Source organism: Tachypleus tridentatus, chromosome 7 (assembly GCF_004210375.1).
Source record: "Tachypleus tridentatus isolate NWPU-2018 chromosome 7, ASM421037v1, whole genome shotgun sequence".
Lineage (NCBI taxonomy): Eukaryota > Metazoa > Arthropoda > Merostomata > Xiphosura > Limulidae > Tachypleus > Tachypleus tridentatus.
Genome location: NC_134831.1, coordinates 190,763,205 through 190,790,656, shown reverse-complemented (window position 1 = coordinate 190,790,656; position 27,452 = coordinate 190,763,205). Strand labels below are relative to the sequence as shown.

General features: G+C 34.4%; 1 protein-coding gene across 1 annotated transcript; it reads left to right on the top strand.

Moving 5' to 3' along the window:
• Positions 1 to 554: 554 nt before the first annotated feature.
• Positions 555 to 26,488, top strand: LOC143258273 (putative glutathione S-transferase 7). Its single transcript, XM_076517244.1, has 6 exons — positions 555 to 643; positions 10,092 to 10,232; positions 17,314 to 17,406; positions 19,613 to 19,731; positions 24,866 to 24,973; positions 26,125 to 26,488. Exons 2-6 carry the CDS (start codon positions 10,100 to 10,102, stop codon positions 26,287 to 26,289), a joined length of 618 nt encoding a protein of 205 aa, XP_076373359.1. The 5' UTR covers positions 555 to 643; positions 10,092 to 10,099; the 3' UTR covers positions 26,290 to 26,488.
• The last annotated feature ends 964 nt before the right edge of the window (positions 26,489 to 27,452 follow it).

Sequence of the window (27,452 nt, the reverse complement as noted above, 5' to 3'; positions counted from 1 at the left end):
TGGAGTGTTAAAACTCTAAGAACCAATCTTATTATTTAGTTAAAACCATCAGCACGCTAAGAGGTGGTTCTGCTGAACATTTGACCTTTGGTAAAGATTTTAAATCAAGGATTGTTATGTTTTAACCTTAACAGACTCTACTTCGCATTACGAATTCAATTCCATGAACATCTAAAAGGTCATCGCGATGACGTAATTAATTATAATAAATATAATATTGAACCGTAGGGATCTCCACAAATATTTATTTTTATTAAGTATTGTATCATTTCAGAAAGAAAAGGAACATTCAAAACAATCGCTTCAGAAATTCTTGAATAGAAAACAATGTTCGTGAAGGTGAAACAAAAATAATTGGACTGGCTCTACTCTTGTTGGTCTTTTTTGTATTTATTTTATCAATTTTAAGTCGTTGTATTTCTCTCTACGTTTAACTCTATAAATCGTACCAACAACTATCCAAACATAAATAAAACTTTACCATGCGCGAAGAAACGTGCCTCTGCGCACTGCTGGTTACATGCGCTGTAGGAATGAGCAGAAAAAAGGTTGTTAAATAACCCTGTACAGAATAGAATTTATCACAGAGACAGAAAATAGTGGAACCGTTTGGTGACTGCTTCTTTGAGCTTGAAAGTACCAAGTAAGTATGGCACTCGAATTTCATCATTAGAATAGCTATAAGGCCCATTTATATTTTTAATTAATTCTAAATACACGAGAAAGATAAATTTTGTTTATACTATTGATTGATTATTTTCTCTAAGTTACCCACTTAAGATACAGAATAAAAACAATATCTTCATTATTACTTATTAACAGAGATGTCTCCTATTTGAATTCTCTCTGGTCTATCACTTCAGAATTAGATCGGTCTGAATAGGCAGACTTCGAGTGACTTTGAGCGATATCGGACAAAAGCAGTTCGTTAAATCACTAGAACTATTGATAAAAAACAGTAATAGCACTTCGTCTAACTTTTGGTTTACAAGATCAACAAATTATTCTCAGATATATACAATCAATTTGTAATTAAACATTTGTTTGTACTTTTGTACAACTCAGTTAACACCAGTGATCCTTAAATGTTGTCCACAGAGTTAGATTACTGATATAACACAAGAAATTAAATCCCATTTTTCAACTTGTGAACATTTGTTGAATTACTAATACATTAACTGTGAGCAATACACGTTGTTTTATTTGTTGAATTACTAATACATTAACTGTGAGCAATACACGTTATTCTATTTGTTGAATTACTAATACATTAACTGTGAGCAATAAACGTTATTCTATTTGTTGGATTACTAATACAATAACTGTAAACAATACACGTTATTCTATTTGTTGGATTACTAACACAGTAACTGTGAACAATACACGTTATTCTATTTGTTGGATTACTGATACATAAACTATGAGCAATACACGTTATTCTATTTGTTGGATTACTGATACATTAACTATGAGCAATACACGTTATTCTATTTGTTGGATTACTGATACATTAACTGTGAACAATACATGATTATTTCCACTATTAGATTTCTGATTAAATATTAATGGGAACTAAACGTTCTCACTAAAGGAGTAGCGATAGAACACTAATAAGCACTAAACACTGCTCTCACTGTTACATTACTGATTCATCACGAGTGAATGCTTTATCCAGTTAACAATGTTGAATTACTGACACACTACCAGTAAGAACTACTTGACTGTTCTCAATAGTGTATTACTGATACAGCACCAATGAACACTACCTGTTGGATTACTGACACATTCCTAGTAAGAACTATTTGACTGTTCTCACACCTGGATTATGAATACAGCACAAGTAAGCATGCATAAAATGTTCTCACTGCTAGATTACTGTTACTACACCTATTTACAACACATATTATTCTCAGAATTGGACTAGTATCACTACATTCTGCCATTACTGATAAACATCTAAGCGACACTAGAAAGCACTATATCACAGTTTTCAGGGCGCTACTTCTTGTTTTCATTGTTAGATTAGTGGAACAAGCTAAGAGGGCGCTTCAGGAATGTTGTACTACTGATACTTTACTTATCTAGTTTCATATGCCGTTCTAACTATTGGAATTATATAACGGGCAACTGGTTCAACACTAGAGATCAATTCACACATTTTCACTGTTGGATTATTAATATAACACTAGTGAGCATTACGTGAATATTCTTGGAGTTGGCTTACTTAAACGCCACTAGAGAGCAATATATGCAGCTATCACTGGCATGGTTTGTGTTGAATTTCGAACAAAGCTACATGAGGGATATCTGCGCTAGCTGTCCATAATTTAGCAGTGTAAGTGTAGAGGAAAGGCAGCTAGTCATCACCACCCACTGCCAATAAAAACTGTTTGAGTGAGACTACCAGATGTTGAAAACTTTGTTGTTGTATTTATTTAGTTATTAAATAATTAAATTTTAAAATAGGAAATATAATGTTGGGCCTCTATGTATATTTACGTCAAGTGGGTTACATATCAACATTTCCGCAGTTCTCAATATTGGTTTACTTGCACAGCACCAGTAAACATGAATGGAAATGTTATTTTTTGTTGGACTACTGATCAACATTGGTAGGTATCAGTGAGAGTAGAAAGGTCAATGGATGGTCTAAAGGTGTGATCAGTACTTCTCTTTGCAAATTACCGTAAATCCAGCTGACTCGATTAGTAGTAACTGGAAGTGTCCTTTACTCGGGATCGCAAGTGAAGAGCAACGGCGAGCCCAGAGGGAAACCAGAGTAAAAGACAGAAACGTTATGATCTCAGAAGATAACGGTTACTCGCAAGTGAAGAATGTTCTGAGAAGAGAGGCGGCGACCTCTTTCACACTCAACTGATAGACGGCAATGGCAAACTGTTGTTGTAAACTGCTATGAATAAACCTGGTCAGGCACAGAAAACAGTTTCTTCAAAACAGCGTGAACAGAGCCTCGTTCACACAAGGTGGAAGAACCAGAAATGTCCTTTGTGACAGAGGAAACATAACCGTCTTCAGATGCCTGTCCACAATCATAAACAAAACTTCAAGATAGCAACCTGCAGTGGAAGAACGTTATACCAGGCTGAAAAGCTGAAAAAAATGTGAAACAAAAAATGAAGAAAGGCATCCAGAAATAAGTTGTACCAGATGATGCATAAAGATAGACAAGATGAAAATAATATACTCCGAGGTCAAAGAACATGAAGAAGAAGGAGGGATCCTAAGAGATGAACAAACAGGAAAAAGCATAAGCATTATTAGGCAATATCTGAAAGAGTCATTCTTGTGGAGATCAAATGTCAACATATCTGTAATAAAAGTATATATTCCAACGTTAACAAGTAACAAAGAAGAAATCTATAAATTTTATAAAGATGTTCACAAAGCAAAGATCATCTGCAAATTTCAGTAAATTATTATTATACTGGGAGATTTAAATGTAAAAGTTGGCAAGGGACTAGAAAATCAAAAAGAAAGGGCCTCATGAGCTGGGTGTGAGAATAAGAGAGGGGAAGAGATTTATAGAATGCCACAAGGTCAACAACCAAATCATAATAAATATCTGGTTCAATAATCATACAAGGCGTTTAGGGATATTGAAGGGTCATGGAGATAATACTCGAAATCACACAGACTACATAACATACCGTAGTGCATTTAAGAATGCAATTATCCAATCACTTGCATGTCCTGAAGCAGAGTGCAACAGCAATCACAGTCCAGTGGTGTGCAATATGAGGGTCAAGCTGAGGGACAGAAACAACCAAAACCTCAAAGGGAACTAAACTATAACTTATTGAGAACTAATCAAGAACAAAAGAACCAAAACACATTTACAGTAATAAAACAGATTCCAGATTCTAGAAACACTGGAGGATGAAAGCCCCAAATCTGAGAGATTTAAGAAATTAGTAATGAAAACCACAAAATAAATCATTCTTACTAAGGCTCATGAAACAAAAACAAGTGGACAACAGAAGAGATTTTGAAAGTTATGGAAGAACAAAGAATTACTAAACAAATTAATACATCAAAATATGAACAACTGAATAAGAGAGTATGACCCAAATGCACAGAAGCAAAGGAAAAGAGGTTGAATGATGAATGCACCGAAATAAAAAACAAACAAACAAACTGAATAATCAAGACTATATAAATAAATAAAAATATCATAGGTAAACAAAATGGATGCTCCTCAAGTGGATGCATAAAGTCAAAGAAGGTAATACTATTTTAGAGAGAGAGAAAGTCCAAGAGAGATGGATAAAATATGTAAACGATGAACGAGATGAAAAACCAGAACTTTGAAAAAATATGGGAGGTCAGAGTTGAGGGCAGCTGTGAACAAAATAAATGAAACCATTGTGCCAGTCGACATACCTTTGGAATTGATACAGAGCTTAAAAGAGTTTAGCTCTTTAAACTGACTGAAATACTAAATGAAATATATGAGAGATGAGAAATCCTAATGGATCTAAGTATGTCAGTTTTCTTCACACTGTCCAAGAAACCGTGCACGTTTGAATGTGAGATACACCGAATAATAAGTAAGATCACCAAAACAGTTCTTAGAATAACCATAATGAGAGCAAGAAAACACATCAGATCTAAAACTGGGGGACACCACTACGACTTTGTAGCAGATAAAGGCACTAGAAATCAAATAATAACACTAAGAACGAGCAGTTCAAATACAACATAATCTGTTTGTCTGCTTTATTGATTAAGCAAAAGCTTTTGATAAGGTACGACATGAACAACGTTTTGAAACGTTACAAAATTTAGACATAGATGGAAAAGGCCTCCGAATAATCAAAAACCTGTATTAGGAATAAACAGCAGCAGTGAGAATAGAAAATCAAATAAGTAAATATAACAAGATACAACAAAGGACTTGACAGGGATTGTTTTCACACCTGATCTATTCAACCTATAAAGTGAAATGATATTTTGTGAGATGCAAGACCTACATGGAGTCATGACTGGTAGGAAAATGTAAACAATTTAGGGTATGCAGATGATACTGTATTTGTTACTGATATGAAAGAAGATTTACAGAACATACTCAATAAAGCTTTAATGGAAAGTATGAGGAAAAGACTGACCATTAAACGCAGGAATACCGAATGTATGATGATCAGTAAGAAAAAGGAAATACAAGAATACAGATTAACCATTGGGAATGAAACATTCAAGCAGCTAAATGCACATCTTGGAAGCTCGTTATTTTTAGATAGAAAATGTGATTACGAAATCAAAACGTAAATAGAAATGGGAAAAAAGCATTTCGAAAAATGAAAACCAGATTCACTAAGAACAAATCAACCATTTTAAAAAAGACAGAGTTATACAATGCTATGTTCATCCAACTCATTTTTATGATTCCAAATATTGGTCAATATCACCAACATTTAAGAAAAGCATTGATGTAGTAGAAATGTGATTCCTAAGACGAATGTTTAAACCGACATGGAACACACATACAAGTACTGAAGTCCTTTTAAAGAAGGCTACGACAAAACAAACATTGTGAGAAAATTTAAGAAAGAGACTACAGTGGACATATTGTGAGAAAAGGAAAGATGGAAACTATCATTATGAAAGGGAAAATACCAGAAAAAGTAAAGGAAGGCAAAGAGAGATGATAACAACAGTTGCTATGGAAATAGTAATTGCCACTATAAAAATCATAAGAGCAACTGGAGACAGAGCTTATGAAAAACCATGCTCACAAACACTCTACACGTGCATGGTTCCTAGAGATAGAGGTATTAGTTGTTTTGTTTTCACATTTCATCTATTGACGAACACCAGATATATTACTTGTGCTTTTCTTACTGATGGATTATTGGTAGAAAAACCACCAACACGTAACTAAATTGCGTGCAACTGTGTTAAACTCTTAAGCATTATTTATTTTTGCATTAGTATTTGTATCACTTATTCAATGTAAAATGATTGGTAGTTTGTGATGAAACAGAATTTTAATAAAAAGAAAATTAACATTCGTTAATTTTGTTATTGATTATTAAACATCTCCATCAGTTTTATATGTTTAGTATGCATTAATATTTCTCTTCATACCTTATTTTGACCTCCTGCCGAAAATCACACAAACACATTATGAATAAAAACATCTATCGGCACAATATCACCTTTGTGATAGTTATCCAACAATATTTTTTGCCGAAATCGGTTATCTATACATAATAGTAACAATTTGCTTGGTGGTTAGGGCGCTCGACTGATAATCTGAGGGTCGGAGGTTCGAATTATCGTCACACCAAACATACTTGTTCTTTCAGCCGTGGGATCAATTCCCCTTATATATTAGTAAAAAAGGTACCCCAAGAGTTGGCAGTGACTGGTGATGACTAGCTACTTTTCCTCTAGTCTTACACTGATAAATTAGGGACGGCTAACGCAGATAGTCCTAGTATAGCTTTACACGAATTACAAAATATAATGTGCTTTCAATAAACAACTCTTCTATTAGGGTCTGTTGCTCGAACAAAATGGAATTAATAAAAGTATAGTCAATGAAAAAGGGTTTTTGTTATGCAGAGGTTTTCCATCTCAAGCCTATTGTATTACTTTATACTGTAGTCCCCAGATTACGATGTTTTGTTAAATAAGAATGGAGCTGTATTACCAAACAAACATAATATTACATAAAGCATTATAAAAAGAAAAGTACAACATTAACGTTTATAAAAAATAATCCTTAGCCTATAATTAATTGGAATATTGATACGATATAAATACAAATTTTGTGGGCTGTTCTCACTGTTGAACTATTAATACAGCACCAACGGCAGTAGAAAGTGAATTTCACTTTTTGCCTACTGGTACACTAAGATAAACATTATTTGCTATTCTCACTTTAAGACTAATGATACAACATTAAGTGACCATACGTGGCTGTTATGTCTTTTAGACGACTGAAATTACACCAGTAAGCATTACATGACTGTTTCCAAAATTGAATTATTGATACGATACTAGTAAGAAATATGTTTGCACTATGCATTACTGATACGATATGACAAGGCATTATGTAACTCTTCTCTTACATGAATTTATTTTACAACATTAATGAGTACTATATGACTGTTCCCACTTTTGGACTACTTATATAACATTGAGGACAATACACGATTATTTTAGAGTTGTATTACACTATGTAACACAAATTTTGTTCCTGGATAGTATGTGTTATTTCTTAATTGCTTATGTTGTAAAAGTACAAAAAATGGCCATTATTCCCTTCAAACTTTGCTTTTGTGACCTGGATAATGAAATTTAAAAATTAACCTATTTTCTATGTAAAAACGGGCAAATTTGCACATTTTCATTTACATAAGGTCTGAATAAAACAACATAGGAATCAAGATTTACATGTGTTTATATACAAGTTATACAAAAATGATACAATACTAATTGACCTTTCGTGACTGTTCTTACGGTTGGATTACTGTTATAACACCTGATGATTTTTGTATTACTGATAAAATATCGATAAGTACTACACACTTTTCTCAGTATTACCATACTGGTACAAAACCAGTGAGAATTATCTGTTGTTTTTCACTTTACATCACTGATACGCACCAATGAATACTACATGATTGTTCTCACTGTTTGATTGTTGATGCAACACAAATGGACCCAAATTGGTTTTATGTTATTTTGACTATTGTATCACTGGTACAGCACTAGTAGGTATTACTTGGGACGGACGTCATATTGTTGTATCACTGGTAAAACACTAGAAAGTATTACTTACGATCTTCTCATTAATGTTCTACTGGTCAACACTAGTAGATATTACTTGGGACGTTCTATTGTTGTACTACTGGCATAAAACTGGTAAGCATTACTTGAGATGATCTCATTCTTGTACCACTGGTGCAGCACTAGCATGCATTACTTGGAATGGTCTAGCTTTTCGATTATTTATCCAACACCAGTGACCACTACACTATTCTCTCTTTTGAACTACTAGTAAAGTACCTGTGGGAATTTAATGCTATTCACTCGGCTGCATTATGGTACAGCACTATGGGGAATTAAACTATTGTTATCAATGTTTGATAACTGATATCCTATTTTAATGTTCTAATTGTTGGTTACTAATTCTGTATTAGTGTATATCATTTGATTGTTTTACTGTTGGACTACTGATAAACTATTTCACTGTTCTGATTGTTGGTCACTAATTCTGTATTAGTGTGTACCACTTGATTGTTCTTATAGTTGGACTACTGATAAACTATTTCACAGTTCTGATTGTTGGTCACTAATTCTGTATTAGTGTGTACCACTTGACTGTCCTCACTGTTGCACTACTAATAAACTATTTCACTGTTCTGATTTTTGGTCACTAATTCTGTATTCGTGTGTACCACTTGATTGTCCTCACTGTTGAACTACTGATAAACTATTTGACTGTTCTCATTATTTTCACTGTTGAACTACTATAATACCAACGTGCACTAGACTGTAAATATGAGCTGGACCAAATACATAACATTAGTGACAACAGACTTCAGATATTACTGTTAGATTACAAATACAGCATCAATCTTGATATAATCTCTGATCTATTAATTCCTTAATGACACTAGAAAATAAATAAACGACCTAATAACACCAAAATCTTATTTTTATTTAATTATAAGGTAATATATTTCTAGCATTAATATGCACTTCAGAAATTAAATTATGAAAGCAGACTTTTGATAATACTGTTGGACAAATGAAACAGCATCATTGAACACAAAATTGTTAATAATACATCACTGAACACTAAACTGTTAATAATACATCACTGAACACTAAATTGTTAATAATACATCACTGAACACTAAACTGTTAATAATACATCACTGAACACTAAACTGTTGATAATACATCACTGAACACTAAATTGTTAACAATACTGTTAGACTAATGAAACAGCATCATTGAACAATAACCTGTTGATAATACATCACTGAACACTAGACTGTTGATGGCAATGTTGGACTAACGAAACAGCATCATTGAACAATAGACTGTTGATAATACATGACTGAACACTAGACTGTTGATAATACTGTTGGACTAATGAGACAGCATCATTAAACACTAAAACGTTGATAATACTGTTACACCAATGAGACAGCTCATTGAACACTATACTGCTGATAAACGTATGGACTAATGAGACAGCATCATTCAACACTGAAACGTTGTTAATACTGTTGGACTAATGATACAGCATAATTGAACACAAAATTATTGATAATACATCACTGAACACTATACTGCTGATAATAGTATGGACTAATGAGACAGCATCATTCAACACTGAAACGTTGTTAATACTGTTGGACTAATGATACAGCATAATTGAACACAAAATTATTGATAATACATCACTGAACACTATACTGCTGATAATAGTATGGACTAATGAGACAGCATCACTGAGCACTAGAGTGTTGATAATACTGTTGGACTAATGAGACAGCACATTGAACACTATACTGCTGATAATGGTATGAACTAATGAGGCAGCATCATTGAACACTAGAACGTTGATAATACTGTTGGACTAATGAGACAGTACCATTTAACACGGAATTGTTGATAATACATCACTGAACACTAGACTGTTGATAATACTGTTGGACTAATGAAACAGCATCATTGAACACTGGACTTGATAATACTATTGAATTAATGAGACAGCATAAATGAACACAAAATTATTGATAATACATCACTGAACATTACACTGCTGATAATAGTATGGACAAATGAGACAGCACCATTGAACACTAGAACGTTGATAATACTGTTGAACTATTGAGACAGCACTATTGGACATGGGATTGTTGATGCAACTGCTGAGCTGCGTATATGGCCTCAGTCAACTGTACCTAGATATAATGACATTTTTCTTTTCGCGTGATTAGTTTTATCCTTTGAATTCAAAAAGCGTCATCAAAATTTTACTTTTTCTTCAATATGAACGTAGTCCTTAAATGCTGTTGAATCTGCGATAAAATTTCTTCTTTTTTTAGAGTTCGAAATGCCATCCTACAAGATAGTTGACTATACTTATCCGACAGAGGGCGGACTCGCTCGCCTCATCCTCACCTACCAAGGAATAGATTTTGAAAGTGTGAGATTTGACAAGGAGGACGCGGCTGAAGCCGAAACCAGTAAGTTATTACTTTAATTTTATATTTTGTCTGAAATATTTAGGAGTTTATCACAGACTTAACAATATAGTTAGTAAAAAAAATGAATATTAATTATTTGGTAGTTGTCTGTTTGTTAAGCAGTTCAATTTAAGATATAAAGTTTGTGGATTTGTTGAAATCTAGAAGTAATTCTTATTATTCTTTTGAAAATTCAACATTTTGATCTTTTTAATTAATTCAACTAAATCTAGTTCAATAAGAAAGAAAGACTATCAAGTTGGAAATATATAATACACAGCACAAACGTATTTGTAACAATTACCTGCGAAACTCTAAAGGTTTGTTTGTTTGTTTGGAATTTCGCGCAAAGCTACTCGAGGGCTATCTGCGCTAGCCGTCCCTAATTTAGCAGTATAATACTAGAGGGAAGGCAGTTAGTTATCACAACCCACCACCAATTCTTGGGCTAATCTTTTACCAATGAATAGTGGAATTGACAGTAACATTATAACGCCCCCATGGCTGAAATGGCAAGCATGTTTGGTGTATCGGGGATTCAAACGCGCGATCCTCGGATTACGAGTCGAGCGTCTTAACCAACCGGCCATGCTGGGTCAACTCTAAAGGGAACTATTTAATGCACAACACAAGAAATATCTGCATTGCTCTATAGAAGATATTTATAATACATAGCCTATTAGTATTCGAAACAATATCCGCCAACTTCTAAAGATAAAATACATAATGTATACAACGTTTCTTGACATACATATACACAGAATATTTATATAAAATAGGGATAAAGTCAAAAGCATAAATTTGGATTCGTCACTAACTAACCCTTTTTTGACTTTAATTTGTGCATTAGTTATTTTATCTTACTGTGAATATATTGCAGTAATAAACAAAATGTATTTGATAAATTATGTTACATTTGCTATTATAATTTTTTCTACAACGTGGAACGTTTAACCCTTCCTTAAGTTTTAGTCTGGTATGTTGTTGGTGGCTTCTTTCGTATTAAACAAGTCATCGAAGAAATTAATGCAATCGAATTCAAATCGTAGTTATGGATATTCATAGTTTCAAAATAATTTTATTGTTCTATTGAATAACTAATGCGATATACGTTAATAGTAAATATTCTGAGATGAACTATATGTTTAGATTGTTTAGAAGGGGTCGTGCAACCTGAAAGAAAACCTTGGGTGTATTGGAAAACAAGGAGTGTCATAGTTTCTGTACCTAATTTTAATGTAGTGTGAACGATGGTTGTGAATAATTAATATTACTTGAAATATGGAACGTTTTCCTTTAGTGTTGTATATTATTGAGTTATTTACAGTAAAGAATAACCACAGAACAGTTTTTAGAAATACCTACTAAAATATCGCCGACGTCCGTTTTGTGTTAAAATTACGACTTTAACGTATGAACGTATAATGTTATTTTGTTCGTTAGCGAGAATTAAAATTTAGGTATAATAACAATTACAAAATTTAGATACCTATTTTCACTATTTGGTAGCGATATCATGGATATTGGTTGAGAATATATGAAAAATTAAGATACATTATATGTGACATTCCTCAATAAACAAAAAATGCACGTTTCAACATTTTATTCAAAAGAAACAACAATTTGAAGAAAAAACAAAGACAAAGCGCGACATGAACTACAGATACTGACTAGAATATATAACAGAAACACTGACCAAGAACAAAAAGTCAGTCACAACATAAAATGTTAGCTAAATCAACATCTTGACTGAAATGTATCACAAATAACAATAAGTGAAACACTCTAAGTTATCGGCATAGTATATATGGTATAGGCCTAACTCTGCTACATTTATACATAATATCAGAAACATTTTTCATTTCTCATCACTGTTCATGTTGTGTAACAGTAAATTATCATGTTAAGTTGTTACTGTTATCTGAGCCTTCATCGTTAATCCTTCTTAGCGTTTTGTGTTTGAAGGATATTTCCTTCAAATCATAGAGGGTCAGATTTTCCAACCATTCTCATCTGTTAGTTAGCCTTTATCACTATTCTGCTTCAAAACCCCTGTGGAGGAAAGTGCAGTAAATTGATTGCTCTCCGACCTGGCCATTTAACAAAGAAGGTGCTGTTCAAGCTAACCGTGGAAATACCAGAAATAGAAATGTGTTTATGATATTGTTACAACACTGATATAATATGAAATGTTTATGAATAAAATATGTGGAAAAGTTTCCACAAGGAGATAGATACTGCTTCGCACACTTTGAATTCGTTATGTGAATTTGATTTTTGGAATCTCACAATCTCTTTGTAGTTTATTTTGTCACGTCTGTTTTTACTGTATATAATGTCTGTATAGATTAATAACAGTCCTGAAGTGTGGTTTCAAATGCAAAAGTCTCTCTCGTAAGCTATTTTGTCCAAGGGTACAAAACTTCTTCCGTCCAACTCACCATGATCTATACAGTATGCAAGGACGATGGTTTTCTTGTGAATATTTCAAAAGTTCGATCACACAGAAATCAGTGAACAGTGTGCCTAGTGACATGTCCGATATGTCTTTGTGTCAAATACCTATTTCATTTTCCAGATGCTTGTTCGTGGATTTTCAGCCGTTACAAAAAGCAGCACCTTGGTCGGTATATAATTTTTTGCAGGTCTTTTTCTGGATGGTGCGAGTACGCCAGGCTGATCAATATTCTTTTGTTTCCAATGTTAATTATAAACATCAATCTGAATAAACCTTTATGATTCTAGTATAGAAGTAATTTGCTGTTACATATCCTCCCCAAACGTGACATAATTTTCTTTGGCACCAAACAACACGTACGAATGCAAAACAATGTCAAGATTTTTGTAAAATATTTTAAGACTATTTTATTTCACCTTAGTTCAGGGGCGTCGAGAGGTAGTTCGGCCCCGGGGTACAATTATGTCTCCGGACCCCTTTTTGAAGTCTTCATAAATTCGTGGTACATTCATGGGCGTATGAATTTTTCTTTCTGATGGGCGGAAGCCAAATGTGTTGAGAATTTCCTTTTTTTGAGGCAAAGCGATTTCCCGCAGTACTGCAATAGTTCCTTAAGTATATTATGAAAATGAGAATACATTATTCTTTATCCCATATTTACCCGGGTCCCCTAATTGATACCGGGATAGTTAAACCCGCTGGTCACGTGACAACCACAGCCGTTCTTTATTCTTTATTTATTTTCAGGTTATTATAACCAAGAAAAGTTTGGATTAAGTGAACTACCAGTTTCAAAACGTTTGCATAACCTATTCGTCAAAATTAAATTATCTAGTTACAAATAAATGTGAAAAATAGTCTTACAGCTACCAGTTGTTTAGATGTTTCCATTTTTTAAATAAATAAAGGAAAGTCATCACGAATTTACCGACACTATGACAGGTACTATGTCTGGCGATAATTTAAAGTTTTATTTCTCAAAAGAGAACTCGTTTTCCCAAATGAAAAAAAGGCCTGGCATGGCCAAGCGCGTAAGGCGTGCGACTCGCAATCCGAGGGTCGCGGGTTCGCGCCCCCGTCGCGCTAAACATGCTCGCCCTCCCAGCTGTGGGGGTGTATAATGTGCCGGTCAATCCCACTATTCGTTGGTAAAAGAGTAGCCCAAGAGTTGGCGGTGGGTTGTGATGACTAACTGCCTTCCCTCTAGTCTTACACTGCTAAATTAGGGACGGCTAGGTGCAGATAGCCCTCGAGTAGCTTTGTGCGAAATTCCCAAACAAAACCAAATGAAAATAAATAACATAATTTACACTTTCCTATGTCCTTTTGTACAGGCTTTCATAAATCTATCTTACCTTGAAAAATGTGCTCTCAAAATTGAAAGTTTATCTGAATTTTATCCTTATACACACATTCAAAGCTCAGAAATAATTTCATGTCCCTGTAGTCTTCCTTCCCTACGTTCTTTTAGGTACCACTCTCACTCGAGGAAAATAATCTTTCTGAAAAAGTATGTACGTTACTTCATCCTACCCCAAATATTATCTTAGCTAAATCTTTCCCACACATTTTTATCGAAACTGTTTTTATGTCATGACAGTTTTATTTATTTTATTTGGTTGTTTTTGCACCAATTACACAAAATAGTTGAAGTAAAAAAGTTTCTTTAGAACCAAGTAGTTACAATATAGAAACTTTAGAACCTGAGACGGGCAGTCTGGCAACCTGTATGGAATACTGACACTGTAGTACCTCAGACTAGCAGTCTGGTACTTTGTATGGAATACTGACACTGTAGTACCTAAGACGGGCAATCTAGTAGTTCATATGGAATACAGATACTTAAATATCTCGGAGTCTACCGAGAAGAGTATAAAATGATATTCCAATCACACTCTGTTCGCCGTATCTGTTGGTGACTACTTGCTTTTTTTCAATACTAAATGACTTTTAAAATAGCGTTCCAATCACTTCTATGTTTAACTGTATTCGAGCCAGCCTGATAAGTTCTGATGTTTAGAGAAAAGGGTCGTTGGCAATGGATATGAAGGACATAATGTATTTGAAATACTGTTATCACACTTCTTCTTAGAAAATTGTAAGAAACTCAGAAAAAAACTGTACTATTTAAAAACTCAATAAGAATTTTGATAAGAGTCACACCTCGCCAACAAAATACACTCACACCAAAAATGTATTAGTCTAATACGTCGTTTATAGAACGGACACCAAAAAAAAACTATTAATCTAGTACCTCGTCTATATAACAGCCACCAAAAATGTATTAGTTTAGTACCTCAACTTTAGAACAGCTATCAAAAACTATTAGTCTAGTACCTCGTCTATAATAATTCACAAAAAAACTATAAATTTAGTACCTAGTATATGGAATAGCCACTATAGTATTTAAAACTTCACTGACACCAGTCAGGTACTATAACAGACGACAATGTGAAGTTTTATCTCTAAGAAGGAAATTCGTTTCTTCAACTCAAAACAAGTACATAGTTTACACTGTCCCAGTGATCATGAAGTACCTTCAGCCTAGAGAAACGTGTCTTACCGTGAAAACAGAAAGTTGCTCAAGTTAAATATTTTATCCGATTTTCTTATATCAATATACTATTATGTACTCCTGATGTCAAAATACAGTAATGCATTTCTCCTCTTCTCTGTAAACCCACAATATATCAAATAAAGTTCGTACTAATTACAAACACACTAAGCCTACTACTATTGTCTTATTATTTATAAGTTTTTGTCTTGTTCGAGGCGAGGACTACCAGGTGAGTTATGATTTATAAATATGAATTTTGTTTGGGGAAAGGACTACCAGGTGAGTTATGATTTATAAGTATGTATGAGTTTTGTTTGAGATGAGGACTGCCAGGTGAGTTATGATTTATAAATATGAATTTTGTTTGGGGTAAGGACTACCAGGTGAGTTATGATTTATGAGTTTTGTCTGAGATGATGACTACCAGATTAGTTATGATTTGTAAATATGATTTTGTTTGAGGTGAGATCTACCAGGTGAATTATAATTTATGAGTTTTGTTTGAGGTGAGGACTACCAGGTGAGTTATGATTTATGAGTTCTATTTAGGGTGAGTTATGATTTATAAGTATGAGTTTTGTTTGAGGACTCCCAGGTGTGTTACCGGTTAATGATTACATGTTCAGGATGTGTAGAATCTGATTTCAATGCCATATCGTCCCAGTCTACTCTCCTGTTAAGAAGTGTTTTGTGTTCGTATCACTTAAATGTAGGATAATAGGATGTCTGGCGCAGAATCTTTATCAGCGAAAATATCAATAAGAAAAAAAGGTCTAGTTACCACATATAGTTGTCTAGCTGTAAAAATTAATTTTTACAGTTTGAGACGTTACAATATTAACACTTATTTCAGTCAGTGTCATGTTGTTTCAGTCAGTGTCACGTTATTTCAGTCAGTGTCATGTTGTTTCAGTCAGTGTCACGTTATTTCAGTCAGTGTTACGTTGTTTCAGTCAGTGTCACGTTATTTCAGTCAGTGTCATGTTGTTTCAGTCAGTGCCATGTTATTTCAGTCAGTGTCATGTTGTTTCAGTCAGTGTCATGTTATTTCAGTCAGTGTCATGTTGTTTCAGTCAGTGTCACGTTATTTCAGTCAGTGCCATGTTGTTTCAGTCAGTATCTTGTTGTTTCAGTCAGTGCCATGTTATTTTCTAATCTTTTATTTTCAGTCAGTGCCATGTTATTTCAGTCAGTGTCATGTTGTTTCAGTCAGTGTCATGTTATTTCAGTCAGTGTCATGTTGTTTCAGTCAGTGTCATGTTGTTTCAGTCAGTGTCACGTTGTTTCAGTCAGTGTCATGTTATTTCAGTCAGTGTCATGTTGTTTCAGTCAGTGTCATGTTGTTTCAGTCAGTGTCATGTTATTTCAGTCAGTATCTTGTTGTTTCAGTCAGTGCCATGTTATTTTCTAATCTTTTATTTTCAGTCAGTGTTATGTTGTTTCAGTCAGTGCCATGTTATTTTCTAATCTTTTATTTTCAGTCAGTGCCATGTTATTTCAGTCAGTGTCATGTTGTTTCAGTCAGTGTCATGTTATTTCAGTCAGTGTCATGTTGTTTTAGTCAGTGTCATGTTGTTTCAGTCAGTGTCATGTTATTTCAGTCAGTGTCATGTTATTTCAGTCAGTGTCATGTTGTTTCAGTCAGTGCCATGTTATTTCAGTCAGTGTCATGTTGTTTCAGTCAGTGTCATGTTATTTCAGTCAGTGTCATGTTGTTTCAGTCAGTGTCACGTTATTTCAGTCAGTGCCATGTTGTTTCAGTCAGTATCTTGTTGTTTCAGTCAGTGCCATGTTATTTTCTAATCTTTTATTTTCAGTCAGTGTCATGTTATTTCAGTCAGTGTCATGTTATTTTCTAATCTTTTATTTTCAGTCAGTGTCATGTTATTTCAGTCAGTGCCATGTTGTTTCAGTCAGTGTCATGTTATTTCAGTCAGTGTCATGTTATTACAGTCAGTGTCATGTTATTTTCTAATCTTTTATTTCAGTCAATATCGCAATACTTTATTTTATTTTTCCTTATTCCAGTCCACATCATAATGATTTTGTTTGTCTTCTGTTTATAGCTGCTCCATTCGGGCTTCTTCCCATACTAGAGGAAGATGGGCAATTGGTAGCCGCTGGTCAAGCTCTGTGTCCATACTTAGCCATCCAGCTAGGTAATAAGAACGAGTGTTCCAAGTTATTTTTAGTTCTGAATTTAATACAGATATTTTAACGTGTGTGTGTATATCCGAGTACAACTACAAGAAAGGAAAATTCTTGAGTCTTAATATATTTTACTCAGAGATTAACTAAGTGTCCACAAGTTAATACAGTTACTGTAAACTGAATACATGTAACTTACGGGATTATTTGATTGAATAAATAGCGTTTTAACTGTATAAAAATAAATGCCCTCTATAGATAACCTCCAACATTTCAGTTGATTCTGTTTCTTCCTCTCCCTCTTTCTGTTTTTTTTTTTCGATGTTTAACACATTGATTTTGTAATGTGAAAAGCTTATAGCTTATTTCAGTAACAAATAAATCTTCAATATGTAACCTTATTAAGTGCAGTACAAAAGTTGTTCCCAGCGTTTCTCCCATTCACCTCGGACACTACCCCCTGTGTCACTTGGTGTGACTTTTTACCTTCTTTCAAAACGCAACAACATTTATAATTTATAAACCTTCCATTTCTTTATAATTAAACATTTAACATTAATTCCAAACAACTTCTCTGTTATGGTAGTTGTTCATAGGTGTGAATACATTTGACTGTATCTTCTTATTTCCTGAACTAAATAAAAACAACTGCTCACATTAAAAGTGAATGTAAGCTTCATATGGAACTCTTGTTCTGTTCCACCTTCGACGATACATTACTGTATGTTTTCAGTAGCTGAGCTTATTTAATATATTCAAAAGTTTCGGCATTTTCAAAAGCCTACAGAAAGTAATTCTTTGGATGGCACATTACCCCCCCCCAAAAAAAAAAGAAAAGCTGAAAGAAAGTATTATTACCATAAAGACACCAATATATATCACTGATTGGTTATTACTTTTTAACAAGCTTATAGGACGAACTGTTCAGTTTTTCTTTGTATAATGTTACAAATACGTTTGAAAATTAAAATCTTTTGAACATTATATGTATTATTCTGTCCATGTTATAAAAACTTTCATTACAAGAATATTTTATTTTTGGTCTCAGTATCAATACTTCTTTCGTTAACTTTAAGTTAATGTTTCTGATATACTAGCTCTGACTGTGCCATAACGTTTACTAGAAAGATCTCTAGGAGGCTAATATCACACACCTTAAGGTGTTAAGTGCACTTAAGTATTACACTTCTTAAGGTGCTAAGTGCACTTTTTAAGTACTAAACATCTTAAGGTGCTAAGTGTACTTTTAAGTATTACACATATTAAGATGCTAAATGCGCTTTTAAGTATTAAACATCTTAAGGTGCTCAGTGCACTTTTAAGTATTGCACATCTTAAGGTGCTAAGTGCACTTTGAACTTTATTGTTTTATTTGCACCTTCTTCTGAAAACCTAAGAAAGTGAGCCTTGATCACTGGATCTCGTGCTCTCCACACTTCAAGAAAACATCTACTCTGTCGGTACTTTCATATCTATAGCACTCCCGCACTTCAATTGTGCAAATAAAACTTGCCCAGAAAAGACACGAAGGGAGAACCGGATGACACTTGACACCTCGTTTCAAGCTAGTGTCGTGTCCATTGATGTAAAGAGAATATTCAGAGACACGCTTATTACAATATATGTGTCTGGAACACTTAAAAACTATAAACGTAATCTGGACTAACACGAGTAGTCCAATTATAAATGGTTTTCTGCTTCCACAGCGAAAATTCCACCTCACCCCCCACCTCACTAGGTGCGGTTTTTACGACAGGATCTCCTACTGAAAGAAACAAAACTCAAGCTCACAGAATGAGCTTTATTATTATTATCATGAATAAATAAAACATAATAAAATCGTGATACAAGTTATTCAGGCTATTTATCAACGGCTGTGTATCCTTTATTGGACCATTCAAACAACTTTATCTATGAGCTCGTGTTAAGTTGTCACCGTCACTTTTCTTTCATGTTTGTTGTCAGAGGGCGATACGACTTACCGTCAAAAACTCTACACTTTGAGAAAACGTACTTGAGATAATCACCCATACCCATCGTTCTTCTTCCTTTAACTTACGTTGTGCACACTTATGAAAATGCTGATTATGTTTAATCTCTGAAAGGTAAGACGGGTCTAACCACGAACTAGCTTGTTTTTGTTAAAATATTGAATTTACTTTTTGCTCTAGAAACAGAAATAACTTACGTTTTCAATTGTCACGACTTTTTGTGTAGATCTGGCAGGAAAGAACATGAAAGAGCAGGCCATGTGTGGTACGATAATGAGTGGGCTGTACGAAATGTTTAGGAATGTTCGAAGAGAGTACATCCTCTCCATGCCTCTGGAGGAAAGAGTGGGTTCTCTCAGTTTTGACTAAATTGTGAATAATTGTGATAATATTTTAGTTTCATCATTAATGTAGAATTTTGCTTTAGTGTCATTACATCAGTGTAACTTTAAAAAAAATAATTATTTATATTATGAGATCAAAACTTTCGTGTCAACATCTAAATGTTATTATTATATCAGTACCAATGTGCAAGTTTAAAAAAAAAAAAAAAAAAGTTATATTAAGAAATCCAAAACTTCCTTGTTAACATTAAGTTCATGTTATTTCTGGCATGGCCTAGCGCGTTAAGGCGTGCGCTTCGTAATCTGAGGGTCGCGGGTTCGCGCCCGAGTCGCGCCAAAAATGTTCGGCCTCCCAGCCGTGGGGGCGTTATAATGTGACGGTCAATCCCACTATTCGTTGGTAAAAGAGTAGCCCAAGAGTTGGCGGTGAGTGGTGATGACTAGCTGCCTTCCCTCTAGTCTTACACTGCTAAATTAGGGACGGCTAGCACAGGTAACCCTCGAGTAGCTTTGTGCGAAAAAAGAAAGAAATTCATGTTATTTTACTGTGGAGTTTTCCGGTAAAAACTGATTTATTAATAACTCCGAACCTGATAAATTAATTGAGCTTTGATATTGCGTGTGAAATAACGAAACTGGGTACGTTATTTATTACCATAATTATTATTTATTTGATGTGTTTACCAAATGTGCATAGGGTCAAGAAGAAGCGTTGACGACACTAATGTGACAAACTTTTAGTAAAATACAGAGAACTGAATTTTTTATACTAAAAACATCTTTTTAAAATTCCAAAATAAGTATTGCTGTGACTCTGAAAAGTTAGAATGCAAAGTAATTTTTACTTGTTTGTTTGTTTTGAATTTCGAGAAAAGCTCGCTAGTTTAGCAATGTAAGACTAGAGGGAAGGCAGTTAGTCATCACCACACACCACAAACTCTTGACCTAGTCTTTTACCAACGGATAGTGGGATTGACCGTAACATTACAATGCCCACACGGCTGAAAGGGCGAGCATGTTTGATGTAACGGGGATCCGAGCTCGCGACTCTCAGACTGCGAGTCGAGCACCCTTACCACTTGGTCATGCCGGTCTAAGAATCTACTTGCAGAATAAAAATATTTTTTCATCATTGCATGACCTATAGAACCTCTGAAATGCATATCTTTAGCCTCTACAACGAACTGTCACTAAATCAGCAATGAAAGGTAAAATGAATAATTGAGAACACTAACATAATACTTCTACCTACATTGATTGATACTCTTTGAAAGTGTACTGACTTCCACCCATGCATATAAGATTAATGTTTCTTAAAACACTTATGAAATGTTCCATTTCATGATTTTATATCACTTATTTAATAAACATGCGTTTGTTTGCATGTTTATTATAATGCCATATACCAATCCTTCCTGTGTGCGTCTTGTAGCTTATACAGCTATCATCTGTTTGAATTGCGTATTGACGTTACACTTGATAGAGATGATAGTGTCATCTGGGATTGACAGGTAGTAGTCCTTGAACTAGTACTTGAGAACCATTGATCTACTGTCCAAAAAGCTGAGCTCTATTATATTTCATTATTCGTAAAATAAATATTCACTGGTAAAATTCACACGAATCCAATATTTTGATCTAAAAAATCCATACAGGTTTCTAATCATTCAGTTAGATTGTGAGAATGAATTGGTTGAAACATTAGAAAATGTTTGGTGTCAGAAATTCTATACAGCTTATTCTAGGAAAGCAAGGTTAACAAACTTTATCATTCACTAATTTTTTAGCCACATGATCGCCCCATCTGTTGACAATCAAACGATAATGCTACATGATTGTATAGTTCAGTGTCAGTCTCATCTGCCAGTAATAAAGTGGTAGCCACAGAATGTATCGCATACATTGTGCTTCGAATACTACGCTATAGCTTGGAAAGAAAGGGATTTCTACACACATTCAGTTAGCAGTCATCCAATTACCACAACATATTAGCTGTAAATAATCAGGTGAAATTTATATGCAAAAACGGTTCGTTTGGGTTGAGAAAATATTTTACATAGAAGAGCGAACAACGTTTCGACCTTCTTCGGTCATTGTCAGGTTCATCGTCAGGTGAAAATCACAGAACGTATCAAATACATTACAGTGTGCTTTCCCTGGCTAGTAAGAAATAGCACTTTCTTTCAACCATCAGGTGTTCGACCTAATGATTATACTTGTTTAGATTTATCAGTCCCATCCATTTTAGTCTTGGTGTTGGAATTCCGTCTGCCAGTCAGAGATGGTAGTTGTTTCTATTCTACGGTGTTTCTCATTTGATTCATCAGAGACTGCCAGATACATCTCTGTATCTCCCTCTCTGTCTTCAGCCGATGGTAATGGCTTAAGAAAATTCTCTCTCATCCTTCAATTCATTGTCTTCCTCTTCAGATTTCTAGTCAAGCTAGTGTACCAAATGTTCTTCTGAGATGTATTGATGCAGCTTACTGACGTGCTACATGCACTTTTACATGCCTTCCATTCATTCAATGGAAAAATAACTTGGAGTATCAGGTGTTGACTCAGGTAGACAAATTCAAGTTGCTTTCTGCAGTTTGCATGTACTACAACTATATACAGCCACTGAGTTGGAACAACCAATCTTTTATTGAACAGTAAAAGCATTTTTCTGTTAACATGTTGCCTTTCCGAGTTTGTCAAGAAATTCATGTATGCTCATCATTATTGATCTCAGTCACTAAGAACCTCTTGTAATAGAGAACTGTATATTAAATCCACAGTGAGAACCACTTTCCATCATAAAATGAGTAGTTTCGTAACTAAGCTGTTGATCTCTGTTTCATTGCTGTATATGCTATCATCAGTGGTCACGAACATAGAGATTTCCTCGATTTTCGCTGGAGCTGTACTTGGACAACCCTGGCGAAATATCTAGTGCAAGGAAGCTGCTTTTGACTTGTATATTAAGTGATATTTTCGTAGGTGCAAGCGCATCTTCTGGAGGTAAATGTACATCTTCTGATGGGATAGGCCACTTCACTCCATTATTCGTCAGTATTCATTGTCAGTAATAGCAATGATGAAGACTGCTGGACTCTCTAAACATTGGCTTTTCATAATTAAGCTGGTGTTGCATAGATGGTAATGTGACTTCCTCTCTCATATATAGTCATGCAATCCATTGTTCCTTGGGTCCTTCTGTCTGGCATTGTATAACTTTTATACTCTTTAGTATATCCATTTAAGAATGATGATGCCAAAACCATCATTAAAAGTTTGAAAACGCAGTTGAAACGTTTTTCTGAGCTATGAAGTGAATTTTCAGAGACGAAACCTTTTCTAGTACAGTAGAGAGAACTCTACTGCATACTCTTGGATAGATTATTATTCTCACTAAACTCAGACATAAACGTTCCTCACGTGCACCGAGAGAGTTGTGCTTTAAGTGTATATTGATATATACTACATGGCCAAAAGTATATGGACACCCGACCATCACATCCATATGTACTTGTTGAATATCTCATTCCAAAACCATGAGTATTCCTATAGAGTTGGTCTCCCATTTGCTGTTATAACAGCCTTCACTCTTCTGGAAAGTCTTTTCACTAGATTTTGGAACATGGCTGCGGAGATTCGCTCCTATTCAACCACAAGCGCATTAGTGAGGTCGGGCATTGATGTCGGGCGAGAAAGCCTGGCTCGCAGTCAGCGTTCCATTTCATTCTAAAGGTGTTCGATGGGGTTGAGGTCAGGGTTCTGTGCAGGCCAGTCAAGTTCTTCCACACCAACCTCGGCAAACCATGTTTTTATGAACTTTGCTTTGTGCACAGGGGCATTGTCTTGCTGAAACAAAGAAGGGCCTTCCCCAAATTGTTGGTACAAAGTTGGAAACACAATTTTCTAAAATGTCATTGTATGCTGTAGCGTTAGAATTTCCTTTCACTGGAACTAAAGAGCCTAGCTCAAACCATGAAAAATAGCCCCAGATCATTATTCTTCCTCCACAAAACCTTACAGTTGGCATTATGCATTCAGGCTGGTAGCATTCTTCTGGTATCCGCCAAACCCAGAAAAGCCGGAGTAAGAGAAAACAGGGAAATGTGGTGTATGAAAAAACTATGGGTTTCTCATTGTTTATAATTCTTATTCTTTATTTTGAATATGTGTAGGTTTCACATAACAAGACAATCATTAACTTAATCTTGGTTTACGCTTTCATTGTTTTATGCCATTCTCGTGGCCGAGCACGAGCAGGTGGTTAGAGTGCTCGTGTAACAACCTGGGGATCGCGGGTTCGAAATTCCGTCACACCAAACATACTTGCGCTTTCAACCATGGGAGTGTTTTAATGTGATAATATGATAGACAATCTCCCTATTTGTTGGTAAAAGAAGAGCCCAATAGATGGCATTAGGTAGTGATAGATAGCTGCCTTCCCTCTAGTCTTAAGTTCCCAATTTGGTACGGCTAGCGCAGATAACCTTCGTATAGCTTTGCACGAAATTCAAATCAAACAAAACTTGTCATTTTCATTTTCAAAGTTAATGTACTGGTACCTTCAATGGAGGACATTGCTCAACGGCTTTGCGTAAGGATTTCGACAGCAATGTTTGTTTGTGCGTTGAGTGTCTTAAAAAAGATTGTCCACTTTATCTGTTTTTTTGTCCATCATATTAATGTCACTGAACAAACATTTAGTTACTAAGCGTTTTTAAGTAGTACTTTTATGATTCAGTATCTTGACTTATCCTGATCGCATCTTTTGTTTTATAGACCCACCAGATAGAGCTCATTCAATATTCAGTTTACTTGAATGTGTAAGAGAGTGTCAGAAAACCAGTGTATTTAAAAAAAAAGTTATATTACATGATCAAAAATACTCTTTCGACATTAAGATTCATTTTATTTTTTAGTAATACAGTTTCCGATCACAAACTGTTGCTACTTCACTAATGTATTTCTCAGAACCACCATAAAAATAAGAGTTTTTTAAACATCCTTAAAACTAATTATTGTGTACTTTGATCTGGTAGTTAATACATTTAAACAGTATTCAAAGATAAACAAATTAACTGAAAAATATATACTTCCTTACCTTCAGAACCTGTGTAACTGAACAGTTCATTTCTCAGGTTGAGCAGGTCTTGAAACTAGTTGAGGAGGACATTCCCAAGTTCCTGGATTACTTTGAAAACCTTTTAAAGAAAAATGAAGAAAATGGAGTTTTCGTTGGAGACCAGGTGAGACACTAGAGGTCGTTGTCTTATGTTCAATTGTAAGCTCGCTTTCAGTGTTCAAATTTAGATGTTAAATAGAGGGTACATGGCAATAGAATCGGGTTTTCGCTGGAGACAAGTTGAGTCACCAGAGGTCGTTATCTTATATTTAATTGTAAACTATACTTTCAGTGTTTTAATTTAGATATTAGATAGAGAGTGCATGGCAATGGAATCGGGTTTTTATTGGAGACACGTTGAGTCACCAGAGGTCGCTATCTTATATTCAGTTGTAAGCTATACTTTCAGTGTTTTAATTTAGATATTAGATATAGGGTGCACGACGAGAGGATCGAAAAACTTAGACTAAATACGAGTTAGTTCACTTAGTCCAGTGATTTTAGAATTCAGTGAATAATTTAATAAGAATTTAGCGAAGCACTCAGATCAAAGTTAGTTTTCGAATAAATTTTGTTACTCGATCAGTTACCCGTGGCAGTTCAGTTGTACATTATCTTGGTACTATTAGCGAAGTACTTCTGTTAAAAGTAATTTGTAAACATGGGTTTTGAACAGTGTGAAGGCAAGGACAGACTGTAGAAACATTACAGAGGATGTAAACTAAATCATTACTATTACATCGACTGGGAATCCCATCATATTCAACAAGTAATTTTAATTAACCTGCTCAAGGTTAGAACACGTTAAACAACACCATTAGAATAATCTAACGTCTGAAAAATAGAACTGTTTTGTTAAAAAGCTACGATTTGTTCTTATACATGTATGTGAGGGTGTTTTGTGTAAGAGGTGACTACGTCAACATGTAGATGAAAGACGTTAAACAGATGATAGATGGCGTTATTATTTGCACGTAGAAGTAATCTTGAATCCTGGATGACACTGCGTGACTGATGTACGTGTCAGTCTCACGGTTCATCATTACTCCAAAAGATTATGTATTCATACAGAAGAAACTGTTTCAAGATATCTGGTTTATATTTAGGTAAATTAAGTCCCATATTGCAGCTTCTAGGTGTTATACAACTTAACAGGAGTATATTGCAGCTACTAGGTGTTATACAACTTAACAAGAGTAAAGTATTGACAACAATTATTCATTGTTTCCCTTCTCATACATAACAAGTAAGCATTATCCTTATGTTTATATACAGGTAACATACTGTGATCTAGGCGTCGCCATAGCATTAGAAGCTCTATGTAAAGTTCGTCCGACTCTTCTGGACAATTTTGAGCACCTCAGAGCCCATAAGGAAAAGATAACGTCACTTCCAGTTGTGAAGGACTATCTGGATCAGCAGTTTTCTATAGACCAGTAGTGCTGGGAAGTAAAGTTACGAGTCAAAATATTTAATTCTTGTAATAACCTAAAATATTTCTTTTCTCGTAATGTTTTCCTTTTTATTTGAATATTTTTTCTCATTCTAATATATTCTGTTTTACTCAAAACATGCAATACTAACTACAGATCTAGTTATGTCTAATATGTAATGAAATATTTGACCATAAAAACAAATAAAAGAGTAATATTTACTTTATGTGTTAAGTACGTCCTTCCTTTAAACTTACATTACATAGTTCTAGTTAACAAAGATAACGCTTTAGACGGTGGTAACCACGATTCGATGAGAGCAGAAAATAATAATAAAATAAACCTGCACACTTTTACTACAAATTAATTTAATGTACATCGTTTCGGCTGTATGTGTACTGCAGCAAAAACGTAACGGTTACAGACAATTACGACTTGAACTAGCAGAATAAATAATTATATCACAATTTTTCCCTTTTACATCAAAGTAAAAATTGTAAATATAATCCGTGACTCTGGGGAGTAATTCGTTCTTTGATCCGTTTTACCCTCTGCTCTGAGCTACAGTTTCGTCCATTCAAAGTTCATCAGCACAGAAAATGAAATAGTTGATGTATATATAATATTTATAAATATAATATATATATATAACATCAATTTCACGTGAATGAAAAGCCGATCATGAGTTTCATTTTATCAAGGAGATAATTTAGCTAGTGTTTTACAAAACTTATAAAATATTGACCATATCCACACGTTTAGACGCTGTTCCCCCCCCCCTTTTATTAATGTTACAAAACTGATTGTCTCTTAATATATGGCTGAGTTCTCTTTACTTTGTTAAACATTTTCAAAGGTTCCTCGACGTCCCACTGGCTTCTTAGAAGTTTAAGGAGGTTTTTATATTTATGTATGTTATAAGATTTAGTTTCACTTTATCATTTAAAAGAGATTAACGTGAATTGATTTATAAATACTTTTAATAATATAAAGATTTCCAACTTAGTTACATCGAAGCATCAAAATTATATCAATGGCAATAATATTTAATTTTTTCCTCAAATTACCATCTACTATAATTTGAAAAAAATCACATTAATTTTAGTATGTGGTTTCGGTCATCAACTAATAAGTAGTCTAAAATTAGAAGTTAATCTGTTGTTTCACATA

Coding starts and splice junctions, on each gene's coding strand:
- LOC143258273 (XM_076517244.1), top strand. CDS start 10,100: ATGCCATCCTACAAGATAGTTGACTATACTTATCCGACAGAGGGCGGA. Junction 10,233..17,313: donor CGCGGCTGAAGCCGAAACCA/GTAAGTTATTAC, acceptor TTCTGTTTATAG/CTGCTCCATTCGGGCTTCTT. Junction 19,732..24,865: donor CCATGCCTCTGGAGGAAAGA/GTGGGTTCTCTC, acceptor TTCATTTCTCAG/GTTGAGCAGGTCTTGAAACT.